General features: G+C 47.1%; 2 protein-coding genes across 2 annotated transcripts; one reads left to right on the top strand and one right to left on the bottom strand.

Annotated features, from left to right (window-relative positions):
• Positions 1–2,900: 2,900 nt before the first annotated feature.
• LOC101755153 (DNA repair protein RAD51 homolog 4) lies at positions 2,901–9,417 on the top strand. Its single transcript, XM_012845753.2, has 9 exons — positions 2,901–3,044; positions 5,002–5,366; positions 5,448–5,529; positions 5,654–5,789; positions 5,955–6,070; positions 6,148–6,238; positions 6,610–6,680; positions 7,845–7,994; positions 9,081–9,417. The coding sequence occupies exons 2-9, from the start codon at positions 5,251–5,253 to the stop codon at positions 9,117–9,119; spliced, it is 801 nt and encodes a 266-aa protein (XP_012701207.1). The 5' UTR covers positions 2,901–3,044; positions 5,002–5,250; the 3' UTR covers positions 9,120–9,417.
• A 2,102-nt stretch (positions 9,418–11,519) lies between these two features.
• LOC101754746 (chitinase 10) lies at positions 11,520–12,820 on the bottom strand. The gene is made up of 2 exons (XM_004967576.3): positions 12,361–12,820; positions 11,520–12,260 (listed from the first exon to the last, which is right to left on the bottom strand). The coding sequence occupies exons 1-2, from the start codon at positions 12,683–12,685 to the stop codon at positions 11,737–11,739; spliced, it is 849 nt and encodes a 282-aa protein (XP_004967633.1). The 5' UTR covers positions 12,686–12,820; the 3' UTR covers positions 11,520–11,736.
• Positions 12,821–14,356: the final 1,536 nt, after the last annotated feature.

Genomic DNA, 14,356 nt, shown 5'->3' with positions numbered 1-14,356 from the left:
GAGGGGCAAGCGGAGGGGGGAGGGGAGGGGCAGCAGAGAGAGAGGACAGAGAGAGAGGAAGATAGGAGGTGGGGTGGAGAGAGAGGACGGGAGCGGGTATGGGGGAGTGGATAAGGCAGATGGGGCGACGAGTACTAAAGGTTGGGAGTTGATCAAGCGAAGCGTGACACCAGCGCCGCTGAAGTTGAATGCGAGGGTGAGGAGAAGGCAATGGCTGCAAGGCACGCATGATCAGGTAGGGACGATTTGTTGCGCTGGCAAGGACGTCACCTTTTTTTTCTCACCGTGTGAAGTGCCGAGCGCCTGTTCGTGAACAGTAGCAGAGGCTCCTGTAGGTCAGCATTCCTTTAAGCGATATGTATGTAGATATTCATGTCATTTGTCTTTGAGAGAGACAGAGTAGCTGTAGCTGGACCTTACACATTTCAAATGATGATACGATGAGAGAGAGGATGTACTTCCTCCGTCCTAAAAATAACTCTCGCTTTTCGAGAAATCAATAAATTTGATTAAATTTATACAAAATAGTACTAATATTTATCGTACAAAATAAATATGAATAGATTAAATCTATTTGGAGATGCGAATGTTAATATTTTTTTTAAAAAAATGGTCAAATTTAAAACTGTTTAAGTCCTTGAAAAACGAGAGTTGCATTCTTTTTTTATGGAGAGAAAAAGTCTACATAACCCTCCAACGTATTAAGAGTCGATCACGTCACCCTCTGAAGTACAAAACCGGATGTTTAACCCCCTCACCTTTGCAAAACCATTTAAATGACCCCCTATGGTGGTTTTCCTAGGTGGTTTTGCCAAACTGGAGTGCTGAGGTGGATTATGTTGCTGATGTGGACCGCTTACATGTGGAGCCCGCGTGACGGTCTCTCATCTTCATCTTCTTCCTCTACTCTCTTTACTGCTGCCTGCCATCTGCCCCTCCCCCACCCGAGCCGCGATACGTGGTCTGCTCCCTCCCCAGCCTGCGCCACTACCCACCATCCTCCTCCTCCCTCACCCGGGCTACTGCCCGTCATTCGCCCCTTCCCATACTGCACCGCCACCCGCCGTCCACCCCCTTCCCAGGAGCAAAAGCTCAGGAGCTTTGCAATGGCGGACGACAGCTCTGGCAGATCAAATCATCGGCGCTTCGGGCGGTTGGGAAGGAGTAAAAGCTCAGGAGCTTTGCAATGGCGGACGGCAGCTCTGGCAGATCAAATCATCGGCGCTTCGGGCGGTTGGGACTGCGATGGAGCAGCGTTGATGGGTCCATAGACCCGGGATCCCCAACGGAACTACTTTCCCATGACACTTGGCCCAACAAAGGCCGCAGCAACAACCCGTACCTGGGCCGGCCCAGCTACGCGAAGCCAGGCCGAGACCACGATCCTGCCACCAGCCGTCTCCTCCGACCAGGAAGCCTGGTTGGCGCCCCGACCAGGAGTCAGTCGGGGGTAGGGCCGCAGTCCGACCCCGACTGAGTCCTCCCGATCGAGCTTTCCCGACTGGGGATACGCAATACTGCCCGCACCGCTCCCCCCCGACCGACTCGGTCGGGGCCGACTGGGACAACCGACCAAGGACGCTCGCTCAGTGTAGGTCCAGGAAGCAGGTTGAATGGATAACGAGGAAGCATCCGGGTCAGCCAGCCGTACGCAGAGCCGTATCGTGCCACGCCCTGCGCACGTGTGTACAGTGCCGTCGTAAACCTACTCGCTACGATGGAGTGGCCTGACAAGTAGAACAGGGACCGAGGACAGAGGCCATACCACGCCCGGCGACGTGGACTTCGACAAGACTAGGCAGCGTCCGTACACTTGCTCTCTTATCCTTTCCGACCTGTAAGACCGTTCCCTTGTACAATAAAAGGGGACGGACCCTCCACCTCTAGGGGAGAGGTCCAGACACACACCCTCTTACACTCTTACGTTGCCACACTCTCTCGCACTTAGTGCTTGTCTGAGCTCCTGCCACTCTCTTCCACTGAGACGAGAACAAGGTCAGAACTCAGGCACCCCCTTTCATCCTCCTCTTGTTTGTACCCCCACTGCAAACTTTGAGCACCTGGGCTCAGTAATAAAGTCGACCGACCGACCCTGACTGGACGTAGGGCGCGTTGCCTGAACCAGTATACATCTTGTATCATTGTGTGCTAGGCCACATCCGATCTAACGCACGGCAAAACTACAAATATTTACTTGTAGGCTAGATTTTGCACCGACAGGCGTTGTGCGAAGAGGAGAGGAAGGGATCATGTAGGATGGATCACCGGAGGTGGGTATGGACGGAGATGGCCGAACGGCGATGGAGCTCGGGCGACGGCCGGTCTTCATGGCGGCGGAGCTTCCCGGCGGCAAAACAACGACAGCAACTGGTAGAGCACATGTGGCTTGATGTCACGAAGCTCCTGGTGACGTTGGCATGCTCCGACGTGCTCGGCATGAGGCGAATCGGCGAGCCATGGCGGCGGCTCCTTCGGCTCCGGCGGCGGCAGCGACTTCAATCGAGCGGGCGGTGCTCCGACGACGAGGAGGTGTTGAGGATCAGTGACGGAGCTTCAGCTTGTCGTCACGGAGGTCCAGGTGGAGCTGGCCGGTGACGCTCTGCTCAACCCCGCTTCTTCCGGTGAGTTGGCAGGCCGATGCGAGCGGCCATGGGTAGGGAAAAAAGAAACCTAACCTGTCCACTTAAAAGTGGGGCCCACATGTTCATGTTAGGGTCTCAGTCCACTTCTGCACTTCAGCTAGGCAAAAACACCCATGAGAACCATTACAGGGGGTCATTTAAATGGTTTTGCCAAAGTGAGGGGGTGACGTGGTCGACCCTTGTGGAGGGAGAAAATTTTAGTAGGTTGACCCAAATGACCCACTGCTTCCCATTGGGCCGGCCCACTAGAGTTTCGTGCCAGGCCGCCCTTGAGCTACCAGCCTACCACCGGGTTGTTTCATTTCATCCCGTTCGTCGCCGGCTCGCCGCCGGCCGGCCTCACGCCGCCCGCCCGCCTCTTCTCGCCGGGGTGAAGCGGTTATTCCTCGACTCCGTTAACTGGTGAGCTCACCTCCTCCTCCATCTCCTCCCCCCTGCTCCGCGCCCTTCGGTCTCGCTCTCGCCCCCTCTCTCTCAGGCCGTCGGTTCCGTCAGGTTGGGGCACCTCAGGCTGCTGCTGGAGGTGTTCCCGATCGTGTGACTTTGGTGTGCTGTTCCTGCGTGTTTTATTTTGGGGGATATGCGGAGATGTTTGCCTTGAGTTCTCTCCCCAGATCGAGTGACTTCTCTCCCTGCAAGGATTTCCCACTTGATGAAAATTGTCATATGTGGCGAACTGAACATTGTTCGTGACCGCGTAGGCTGTAGCAAACTTGTTCTTGCTGAAGAATCAAGGGTTCAAGTTCCCTTTGAGATACTTCATTTCAACCCTATATGCTACCGGGCCACCCAGAAGGTATTTCAGGAACGAACATACTGAAATCAAAGTTAAGGAGACACTTCCTCGTCTCACATTTAGGAGACAATGTCTATGGATTATTACTTTTTATGCTTTCCCAAACTAATTTCATACTTGTAAGCCAGTTGTACTTATTTCACCTCTTTCTTTCTTAATTTAACGATTCACCATTTGTTTGACCCATTCACCAAACCAAATGTTAGTTTCTTTGGAACAATGTCATCTTAATCCATTTTTCAGGTTTCGGTGCAATAACTGTTCATTTACTTTTTGTCTCGTGTCATGTCCTGACGGTTTAGTAGGGTGGCTGCATCAGGTTACTCTGGTGCGAGGTTTCTGTTTCGTGTTAGTTTTTTTGGAACCTCGAAACGGTGGTTGATAAAGATAATGAAATCCAGGGATGAAAACATTAACTGCTTGGTAAATTGTCAAGCTACACTCTGACCGCTTTAATTTCACCGGTTTTTTATATTTCTTAATATAATGATACACAACTCTCCTGCGTGTTCGAGAAAATTTCACCGGTTTTTGTTCTGTTAGAAACTGCCATCTTATGCATCAGATTCTAGCTGTCAATTTTCTGAGTTTGTCATTGCTAGTTGATTGATGACAGTTTTTATTCTCGATTCATAACAAAGTTTTGCTGAGTTTGTCAGTGTTGCTTGCTCTACGATCACTGAGTATTAAGTGTTTAGTTTTGTTTGAGGTGTTACCTGGTGCTAGGCTTGCAGTTACAGCAAGTTACAGTTATATAGTTCTTGTGCATCATCAGATCCTAGCTATCTCTTCTGCTGCTTTTGGGACTGTAAAGTGACTTTGCATAACTATGCCTATTGTTTGTCTAACTTGTAGGGTCACTGACTAGTGATCACTATTTGCAATTACAAACTGTTGCTTGATGTGTGATCACTGAGTACCACAGAATGTCTATAATTTTAGCTGCGGTTAACAATGATATCACTCTTTTTTTAGGTAGATATGCTTCTAGAGTTGTGCGCTACTGCTATAGTTGCAGGCTCATTGAAACAGGAATGAAACTTTAACTTTTGCCAAAGCTCCTAGCCAATATTTCAGAGAAGAATGCTGAAATATTTCAACTCCCGCAGCTGCTATCTCTCCACTTTGCGCTCTGAACTTGTAGTTTGTCATGTTCTGTGATTTTTTACTTCTTCAGGTTCAGGTTTGTGGCTTGATAGTTATGTTGTGTGATCGGGTTGAGGTACGTAGCAAGCAGCATCAGGAAGCCGCCTCAGCTTCTAGACTCCTACTGTCACACCAAGCAAGAGCTATATTCTCTTATCTATTTGTTTTGGCAGAGTTTTTTATCCTCTTATGTGATTTCCCCATTCCACTAGTATAAATGATCAGATGGTGTTCTTCTGAATCTCATTGAGTTGCTCAGACTTATCCTGACATCTGAAACTTTTCTTGCTGTTCCAGAGCAATATGACAGAATTAGTTTTTTCTAGTGCCATGTAATCTTGTGAAGTTCGGTTGCCCATCTTGTTTGCTATAGACTGAGAATTTGAGATGGTGTTATTGTTTGTTCATGAGTGGCAGCCTTGCAACTGTGACAGCAAGCGCAAACTGCAACACATTCACTCAGCAGTGGCCCCAGTATTGCAGGCAGCGTGTCAACTGGCAGCAGCAGCGTTCACCTGGCAACAACACCATATTTCAGCCTTTCTGGTACTTATTGGGTCAAGCCAACAAAAAAAAACCCATATATAGTTAAAAGTGGGTAGCTTGGGTCAGGTCTTGGATCAACCAATCCCAACCCATTTGCTAGGCTAGATACAGGATAAGGAGATGATGAGTCAAGATCAGCCTTCCACCGAAGATAGGTGTGGGAGATTTTGGAATGGGATGGAATTGCTCAAGGATGTCACTGAAAAAAAGCATCTCCTCCCTACTGGGCTTGAAGGGTACTCCTATCTTTAACATAATCTTGCCCTCTCTTTTCATATTGATCTCTTATTGACATTTTTATATCCCTTCCATGCCAGCATTGACACACTTCTTGGAGGTGGCCTGCGCCGAGGTCACTTGACAGAGGTTACTGGACCATCATCTTCCGGTAAAACACAGGTGAGAAAATGAGTTATCATTTCTACACTCAAGATACTCGTGGTCACCACTTGGTATGATTATCTTGGAAATAGTATGGTGTATCATAATCATGCTATTGTCCACTCCATGCACGCCATTGCAGGTTTGTCTGCATTCTGCTTCACTTGTTGCAGCCAAGCATCTGGGGGTGGTTATGTACTTGGATACTAGTAACTCCTTCTCTCCTAGTCGCGTTGCTACCATAATTGATGGGACTCCTGACCTATTTGGTCATAAAGGTAGCCAATCGACCATATTTCTTCAGTGCTCTTTCCTTTTGTCATTCAGTGAGTTTCTGTTTTAATTCTTAAGGTGTAAGTAGAAATTTGTTCCTGCAGTTGGTTAGCAAAATCTGTAGCATGTGCTGTACATATAGCTTATGAGTACCAGGTTTTGACTTGCAGCCAAAGGATGTGAGATTGAAGATGTCATGAGAAGCATCATCTGTGAGTCCGTGTTTGATATATTTGCTTTGTTTGAAGTACTAAATCAACTCGAAATCTCTCTGTCGAATGACAAGGTAAGTATGATGGAAGTCTTCCATATGATTTCAGATTTCATGTCAAATACTTCTATCACATGGCACATGCTTAATAGGTAAACAATGGTGGTAGCAAAATTTGCTTGCTTATCATTGACTCGATATCATCCTTACTTGCTCCCATCATTGGAGGCAAATATCCGCAAGGTACTTGCATAGCCTTGTCTATAATTTGTTCCCCTCCTTGGCATGGCATACTCCAGTAATACAGCAAGTAAATTGGATTGAAACTGCAATTTTGAGAGGTTGAGACAAATTAGAGGTAGGAATTGAACCAATTTAGTGTGCTGAGCTGTTCGTACAAGAGAGCTTATGAATTATGTTATATTACTTAGTAACAAATATGTATGATACAATTGTTCATTTATAGAATCAGTCCTAAATTGAATTTCCCTTTATTAAGTTCTTAAAACAATAGTTGCTTGGTTCATTCCTCTATGAGGAAGGTGTCATAAAATTCTTGAAGTAGCTTTCAATTCTTTCCTCTGAAGTCTGAACCTGCATTAATAAACTGACAGGGCGGTCGATGATGATATCAGTGGCAATGATTCTAAAGAAGTTAGCAGATGAGCATAACCTATCTGTTCTGGTAAATTTTTCAACTCTAATTTTTGGGAACCAACCATGGACTGCTAAATGGAATGAGCACATTTGGAACTATATATTTCTAAAATATCATTGTCAGTAACCAAGTCCAGCTCACTTGGTGTACACCCCACCACCTAGATTTAAATCCTTAGGCATTCTTATTGGGCTAATGCATGTATTCAACTTTATCCAATTCATTCTGTAGTAACACTTACATGCTTGGAGAAAATCAGAAACTGTAATACTGCGGTAATTATCTTAGTAGAGCACCTGAATTTGCATGCCGAAGATTACTTAGGCTTCAGGAGCACTTCATTTTTTTATAGTTTATGCGCAAATAGAGAATGGTAGGAGATCTCCACTCTTGATTTTGGGCAACCATTGTAGATTCTGCTGCTTGTGCACATTAGTTTCAATAAATGATTTTAGATACCAGGAATTTCCCAAGGAACTTCTCTCATAATGGTCAACATTTCATGGATTCAACATGAAAATATTTCATTTGTTTCCTTGAGGTCTCATTCTGGTTACAGATGGGGCACAAAAAAATTGTGGTCTTGATCTGTTTTGGAAAGTGCATAGTTACCTTCCATTGGTTAAAAAGTTTCACATTACCTAATACCCAGTTTTAATGTGTCCAAAAAGAATATGATCTCATAGATTTCGTTTAATAATGTACTTTTATTGGGGTCAGACCGTGAAATATTATGTAGTAGTAATGCTCTTGTTTCTATACTCCCCTTTCCCTGATCTGATTTAGTTATTAATTAGCTCCTATTTGAGTGGGGAAGCCTTCGACTCCTCCCAAGGATGGACCAGTATAAAAGTTTTTGTTCTTCGATCATGATTCATCAATCATTAAAAAATTTATTTCCTTGTAATAAGATGTACTGATGGTCTAGTAAAATGGTTAACATCATGTACCAAGAATGTTTACCCTGTCTAGGACGTTTCATCACTACATGGTAGGTATGGAATGAATGCCAAACACCACCTTCGTACTGCTTGGCATCCTGTAGGCATTCAAAAACCATTTGTCTTAACAATTGATTTTACAAATTGCTTTAATTCGACCTTTATAATACATTTGGCAAACAATACGAATGTGAACAAAATGGTGGTTCTTAGACTCATTGATTAATTTACTCCTTTGCATTGGGTCCAGGTAACCAATCATATGGTTTCTGCTGGCAATGGAGCTGTCAAGCCTGCTCTTGGAGAGAGCTGGAAAGCTGTTCCACATGTCCGCCTGGTGATATCTCGTGAATGTAGGAGTAATATCTGCACTGCAACTGTGCTGAAGCACACACTACTGGTATTTTCTTTGACAATTTGATCATACCTTTTTAGCTTTCACTGCCTCATCAGTATTGCTTGTTGTCACTGTAGAAATTGCATGGATTATAATAAATAAACAAGCAGTACTATTTTGTTAAACAGATGAATTGTCATGATCTGATTTTTAGCACTACCATTTTATAAACTCACCATTACAGCATTATATACCTTTGCTCTATGTGTGTATATTATGTTTGTACACACTGTACACTGTATATGTGGTCAAGAGAATCGCTTTTATTTTTTTGGCCTGCATGCATAGTTTCTGATTTATGCTGTGACAGCAACAATGGTAGACAGATTTTGTTCAAAAGAAACAAGAAGCATGTGAAACCAGCAGGAAGCAATGAAAAAAAAACTCGGCTGGTGGGGGGAGAGACCGCCCCCATGGTTTTCTATAGGCAGGGAAGACCCCAGCCATACTAGCCGAGAAAACCCCCGAACTCTGGCCTCATCCTATAGAGCACTAGTACTTCTTTTACTTATGAAAAAGCTGTAGAGAGGAGTGATTGGGTGAATGATATGCAGCTTTTCCCCTAAAAATTTAAACGCAGCCTTTTTCTCTACAAAAATGCAGCATATTCCCTAAACAAAATGACATGCATTTTTGCTTGAGGTCAATCTCTCCATAGTCTGTATAACTATTTCATTGGAGCTTACCCCAAGTTTCTCGGGAATAAAAGGCATTATTGTTGCTGCTGCTGTTGCTTTTATGAAGAAATTATGGTTCCAGTCTATCGTGTTCAGATGCTCCCATCTGTTTTGCACTTCCTTCCGGGAGCAAGGATGATAGTCAACTTTATTGATCACCAAGCCCACAATCTTGTGAGTCGGGGAAGACCTTTTTTCCTGTTTCATGAGGCATGAAAAAGTGGTTGCCTAGCTTTGTCACCAAATGATGGCTTTTCTCTTCGATATCTGGACAGCGAAATAGTACTGCCTGACATTTGGAGGGATGGGAGAATTCTTGCTCTGATGGTTTGAAGCAAATTTATTGCCTCTGCTCAGTGCCACTAAACGTCCTTTCATGTTTGTTTTTCCTGACCTTGTTACTTCGTCACAGGCTTCTGGCAGTACTGTGAAATTCACGGTACCCAGCTGATCTCAGAGCTCAGAATCGGATAGACGGATGATTGATGGTTCAGGACCCAATGAACTTCACCCATAGGGAACTTGATAAGCTGAGGAGCTGGTGTACATATATTTATTACTCGGCTGTTGGAGTAGCCGCTGTATTTTCTTTTTTGGCAACAAATTGTAAATGTATTATATCTTTTGAAAAGCATATGCTTTCTTCCATTAGTTAAATGTATTATCTATCTTTCTTTTGTCAACTTATATACCGAATCCGATGTACATATGGTGTCAAAATGTGAGATTGGCGTTATTATGTTATCTTACAGCGTACCAAATTCCATGGCTGCATCCTTGTAATGATGAATGACTACTGCACCAAAAAGCATTGTTACTTCCATGTTCAATTATTATTGACCGAAAGCGCATTTGCGCCGTTGTAACAACGATACTTCCAGGTTGTTTCACGATCGAGCAGTTCTGGAGTTTTGCTCCTTTATGCGATGCTGCCAAAAGGAATTTCAGCTCTTTTGCCTGATGTGAGCTAGCTTGAGAAGAAGCCGAAGGCAAAAGCCGACGGACTGACATCCCCCTGCAGTGATAACGTCGGTGCGGTGTGGATGCTGCGACTGGAGGGAAAACTAGCGAGTAACTCATGCAGATGATAGCCCTTTGTGCCAATGTTGAGGTAGCCGAGCATGAGGACGAGTAGCCATGGTCGAGGATGCCGTGCGTAGAGTAGCTGTGGTCGACGTAGCTGTCGAGGTTGTCGAAGACGAGGAAGTCGCGCATGAAGCCACGGGCACACGAGGAGGCACCGTGAGGATGGTGGTGCATAGGGGAAAACGCCAAAGACGAAGATGGTGACGCGCTGAGGCAATCGTAGAGGAGGGTCGATACCGAAGTCGATGCAGTCTAACCATCAGGCGAGACATTCCCGGGTTTTCCAGGCCTGGGAACGCATCGGGGATGATGGCACGCACCGGTGTTGCCAATACCGGACGTGCAAGGGAGAGTGCACAACCAGGCACTGTTGTCTGAGAGACCAGCAGAGAAGGCCTCCACGACGGTCACAGGTGCAGAAGAACGGCGAGGTAGAAGATGCCAATGCAGCCCGTGGTTGCTAGAGTAAACGAACAAGGTGGAGAACGGATGGTGACGCTGGTGACGAGGTGGTGCTGGATGAAGCAAGGAGGTAGACCCGAACGATCTGACGCAACGCCTGATGATCCAGATGACGCGGCGACGAAGCTTGAAGGAGATGGCAAAGAACTCGAACAGCCTGATGAAGACCATGCGCGCAAGGCGCAGCGACTCGTAGTCGATGACGAGGTCGTTGATGTGGTCAGCGGCGGTGAGGATGCAACGGCGAAGGAGACCACGGGTGGCGCCGCTGCTACTCGAAGAGGTGATGCAGCGGTAGCCCTCCATACTCGGGGAAGTGGCACACAACACGAGGACGAATGTCATGGGAGCAGCCAGGTGGATCACGCACATCAGCTGATCGGAATGAGTATGCACGAGGCGAGACGACGATGGGCGAAGTCGGCAGAAGGCGTCCCGATCGGTGGAGGCGATGACGAGCCGGCGGAGGTTGACATGCGGACGAATCAGTGAGGAGGGCGGTGCACACGAGCATCCCCTAGGGTGTCGTCCATCTTGCCAAGCCGCACAGTCAGAGATAGGGCAAGAGCTGGTGAAGTCGATGTCGATGTCGAAGTAGAGGCGAGAGGTTGACGGGTGGTGGGTGATGCAATCCCGGATCGGGCAAAAGAAAAAGGTACAACAGCAACAAATATCCGTGTAGAGCTTGTAGGTGTCTAGCCTGACTCCGCGTGGACCCTTCTCCTCTTTTTCCCATGGTCAGTCGTGTACAGGAAAGAGAGAGGGAGGGGGAAGATAGGCCAGGCTGGCCAGCAGATGCTGAGCAGAGGCCAGCACACGCCTTGCATAGAGGCACAACCGCACGAGGCAACGCGGGCCTACTGGAGCGGCACGTCGGCCGGCAGATCGAGTCCCATGGGGACCCGACATGGCCCTTCTTTTTTCTCCTTCTTCCTCTCTTTCTCTTCTTTTTTCTCCTTTTTCTTTCTCCTTCTCTTCATCCATGGCTGAAATTTTTAGGAGGTTTCGAGGACCCCAATGGGCTGCGCGGGAGAAGAGGGGCTATAGCCCCCAGCCAACATGCTGGATCTGCCCCTGCGGGTGGTGAGCGACGCCTCAAGTAGGCCCGGCAAATATTGTGTCCTGGTGTCATTAATGACAATACCCTAGCGAAGACATTAACACATTTGTCATAATATAATAATTGATGGATAAAAGATCCGTCATCTTTTATAAGTCATTAATTAGTGATATTTGTGGTGAGGAGCTCGCCATCACTTGTAACCTATTTTCACATGGTGGAAGTTCTTAAGCCGAGAGAACATGAGCATGAACACGTGGTCAGTTCATCCAAAACGCCATCTACTTAATCAATCCTACTGACAGAAAAAGCAACTACTCCCTCCATCTTTAAATATACGGCGTTTAGGACAGCGGCTGGTAGTTTAGAAATGGACTAGCTAGCTTTTAAGGACGGAGGTAGTGAAACGAGATCGAGGGCGTTGTTTCGGCATCACGATCCCGTGCTTATTCACTGGTAGCTAGTACGGCTGCTGGTGCGCGCAGTCGAGGTTGAGCCCGGCGTCGACGTTGAAGATCTGGCAGTATCTCTGGTAGAACCCTATCCGGTTGTTCACCCTGGCGTCGTCGGTGCGGTTGCACTCGAGCCCCCCGTTGACGATGTTAGTGACGAGGCCGAAGCCCGGCGTCCGGTTGGCGGCGAGGTCGGCGGCCGAGGGACGGTACTCCCCGACCATGACCTCGTGGCACGACGGCTTGGGCCGGCGCGGCGTCATCCAGAACCAGAGCGCCGTCCGGAACGCCGTCTCGGAGCAGTTGGCCACCACCTCCGGGTTGCGCAGCCCGTCGAAGCCCAGCGCCCGCCCCGCCGGCCCGTAGTTGAAGTTCCAGGAGAGCTGGATGGGGCCCCGGCCGTGGTAGGACTTGCCCGGGTAGCACGGCCACTGCCTGTCCGTGGCGTCGCAGTAGTTGCTCCCCGGGCTGATCTCCTCCTTGTAGCACAGGCCCCACGAGTACTCCCCGTCCGGCGCCGTCGCCCAGCCACCTGCAGAAGAATAGAATGAAATCATTTCACTTAATTTGTTCATGCAAGTACTCTATGATCATGGCCTCGATCTGTATATAATCTTCGATCGATACCGTACCTGTGGTCTCGTGGGAGATTTGCGCGAAGAAGGCGGCGATCTCGCGCTTGCGGGTGTTGAGGTCGCCGGTGGCGGCGAACTTGGGGAACGTCCGGGCGGCCATGATGAAGGAGGCGTAGGTGTAGAACCCCTTGGCCGGGCAGGCCGGGTCGTCCTTGTGCAGGAACAGGGAGTTGTACAGCCGCTCGCTCACCAGCGCCGCGACGGGGCTACACTGCCCGGGGCCGCCGTACCTCGCCTCCGCTACGCCGGCACTGCCGGAAGCGACAACGAAAGCAACCACGGCGATCAATAAGGTGCCGCGCGTGGCGCAGGAACTCGCCATTGCCGGCCGATGATGATTGCAATCTGGCGAGCGCACTGGCAGCTTGTTGTTGTATTGGATTGTAATCAATCAAGTTAGCTCTAGTGCGTGGGGCTTGTATTGGATTGCATTGCGGACTTAGTGTTGGAGCGGCGTGTTCGCACGGATGTGCGCTATATAGAGGTGGCCGGCCGTCTAATGGCACGAAGCGTCGGGACGCATGGAAGAGACAAGGACGGCCGGCCGATGGTGGTAGTGGCGCCGGCGGCTAGTAGGTAGCTTGAGGTTAGAGCTTGGACCGATGGACCGCGCCATCACTGGTTGACTTTATCTTGTCTGAGCCAGCCATCATCATCCGTCGACCGTCGTGCAAGCAGGTCTCTTTTCACCGGAAAATCAACAGAGTGAAGCAGGGAAAGAGACCAACCAGAGTAAAGCAAACCAAAGATATATCAGCAAAGGAGGTTCCGTTGTCATGTTTCTACTTTCGAGCTAATCCTTCCTTTTCAAATTATAAGTGATTTTAACTTTTAAAATATATAGTTTTTAGTTTTTATACGTAATTAGATATACGCTATGTCTAGACACATGTTTTACTAAAAAAATCAAACGATTTATAATTTGGAAGTAGTTGAATTGGTTTTTCTTGCTAGGCCGGTCTAGAAGATTTTGCACACTAGTAAGCAAAGTGGAGTTGGTAGTGCAGGCCAGCATTATATCCAGCGATAAAATGGGTGTTCCATTAAGAAATGAAAATTGTATTGGGCTCACATGTGCGTAGGTGATTTGATCAGGTCAGCTAAAAGGTGCCACTCCAGTTAGTGCATGCTCAATCTAATGTGCGTCTTTTCGGGTCGTTGACTGATGTTGGGTGGAGTCGATATTTGCTTATTTTAGTGCACGGCCTGCAAAAATTATCACGTGCCATTTTATAGTAATTAAGAATATATAATTGTGCATGAATCTACGACGTGGGTAACACATGTCAGTGAGAGTGTGAGACAACCTATGGTACAAGGCGATTAGGAAATTGTCCATTTGCAAACAAAAGAATTGGCAAGCGGACAGATTCAAATTACACGGAGATTGTAGGGTACTTTGTCATTGACTTTCTTCCATAAAACTTATTTACTAGATTATATCTAGTAAGACTAATTACCAATACGTATGTTGAGCACAAAGATAACATTCACTTTTTGACAGGTAAAAAAGTATATACTAACAATTGGACGGACCACTGAATCCTTCCGCAAGAAAAGTTTCTCATATTCAGTCGGAAGAGTTTAGGTAAGATTTTCGAAAAAAATCTCAACGGAAGAATCGAATCTATTCAGGAAGAATTGCAGCAATTCTTCAATCCTAACTAAATTCCGGAGGAGGAATTTATCCATTGAACAACAATTATTACTTAGGATCAGCTTGTAAATTTGCAGCACCGTGGTAGAATCGTTACCAACAGCATGCTGTGCACCTAAGTACGAAAAGACAATGCAAGCTTTGTTATGGCCATGTTAGGCTACGTGGTCGACGCCTTGGGAGTAATTGATGGAAAAGGGGCTCTAAGCACTACTAGAAATATGAGCATTCGTCCTTGACATTTGTATCGGACAGTTTTTTATCCGGTACTAACGTGCGAAATTAGTACTGGGTAGAAATTTTCGATCCTTGGAGGCCTTTTAGTATTGGGCAATA

Source organism: Setaria italica, chromosome V, assembly GCF_000263155.2.
Source record: "Setaria italica strain Yugu1 chromosome V, Setaria_italica_v2.0, whole genome shotgun sequence".
Lineage (NCBI taxonomy): Eukaryota > Viridiplantae > Streptophyta > Magnoliopsida > Poales > Poaceae > Setaria > Setaria italica.
This window is presented reverse-complemented; position numbering and strand designations above follow the sequence as displayed.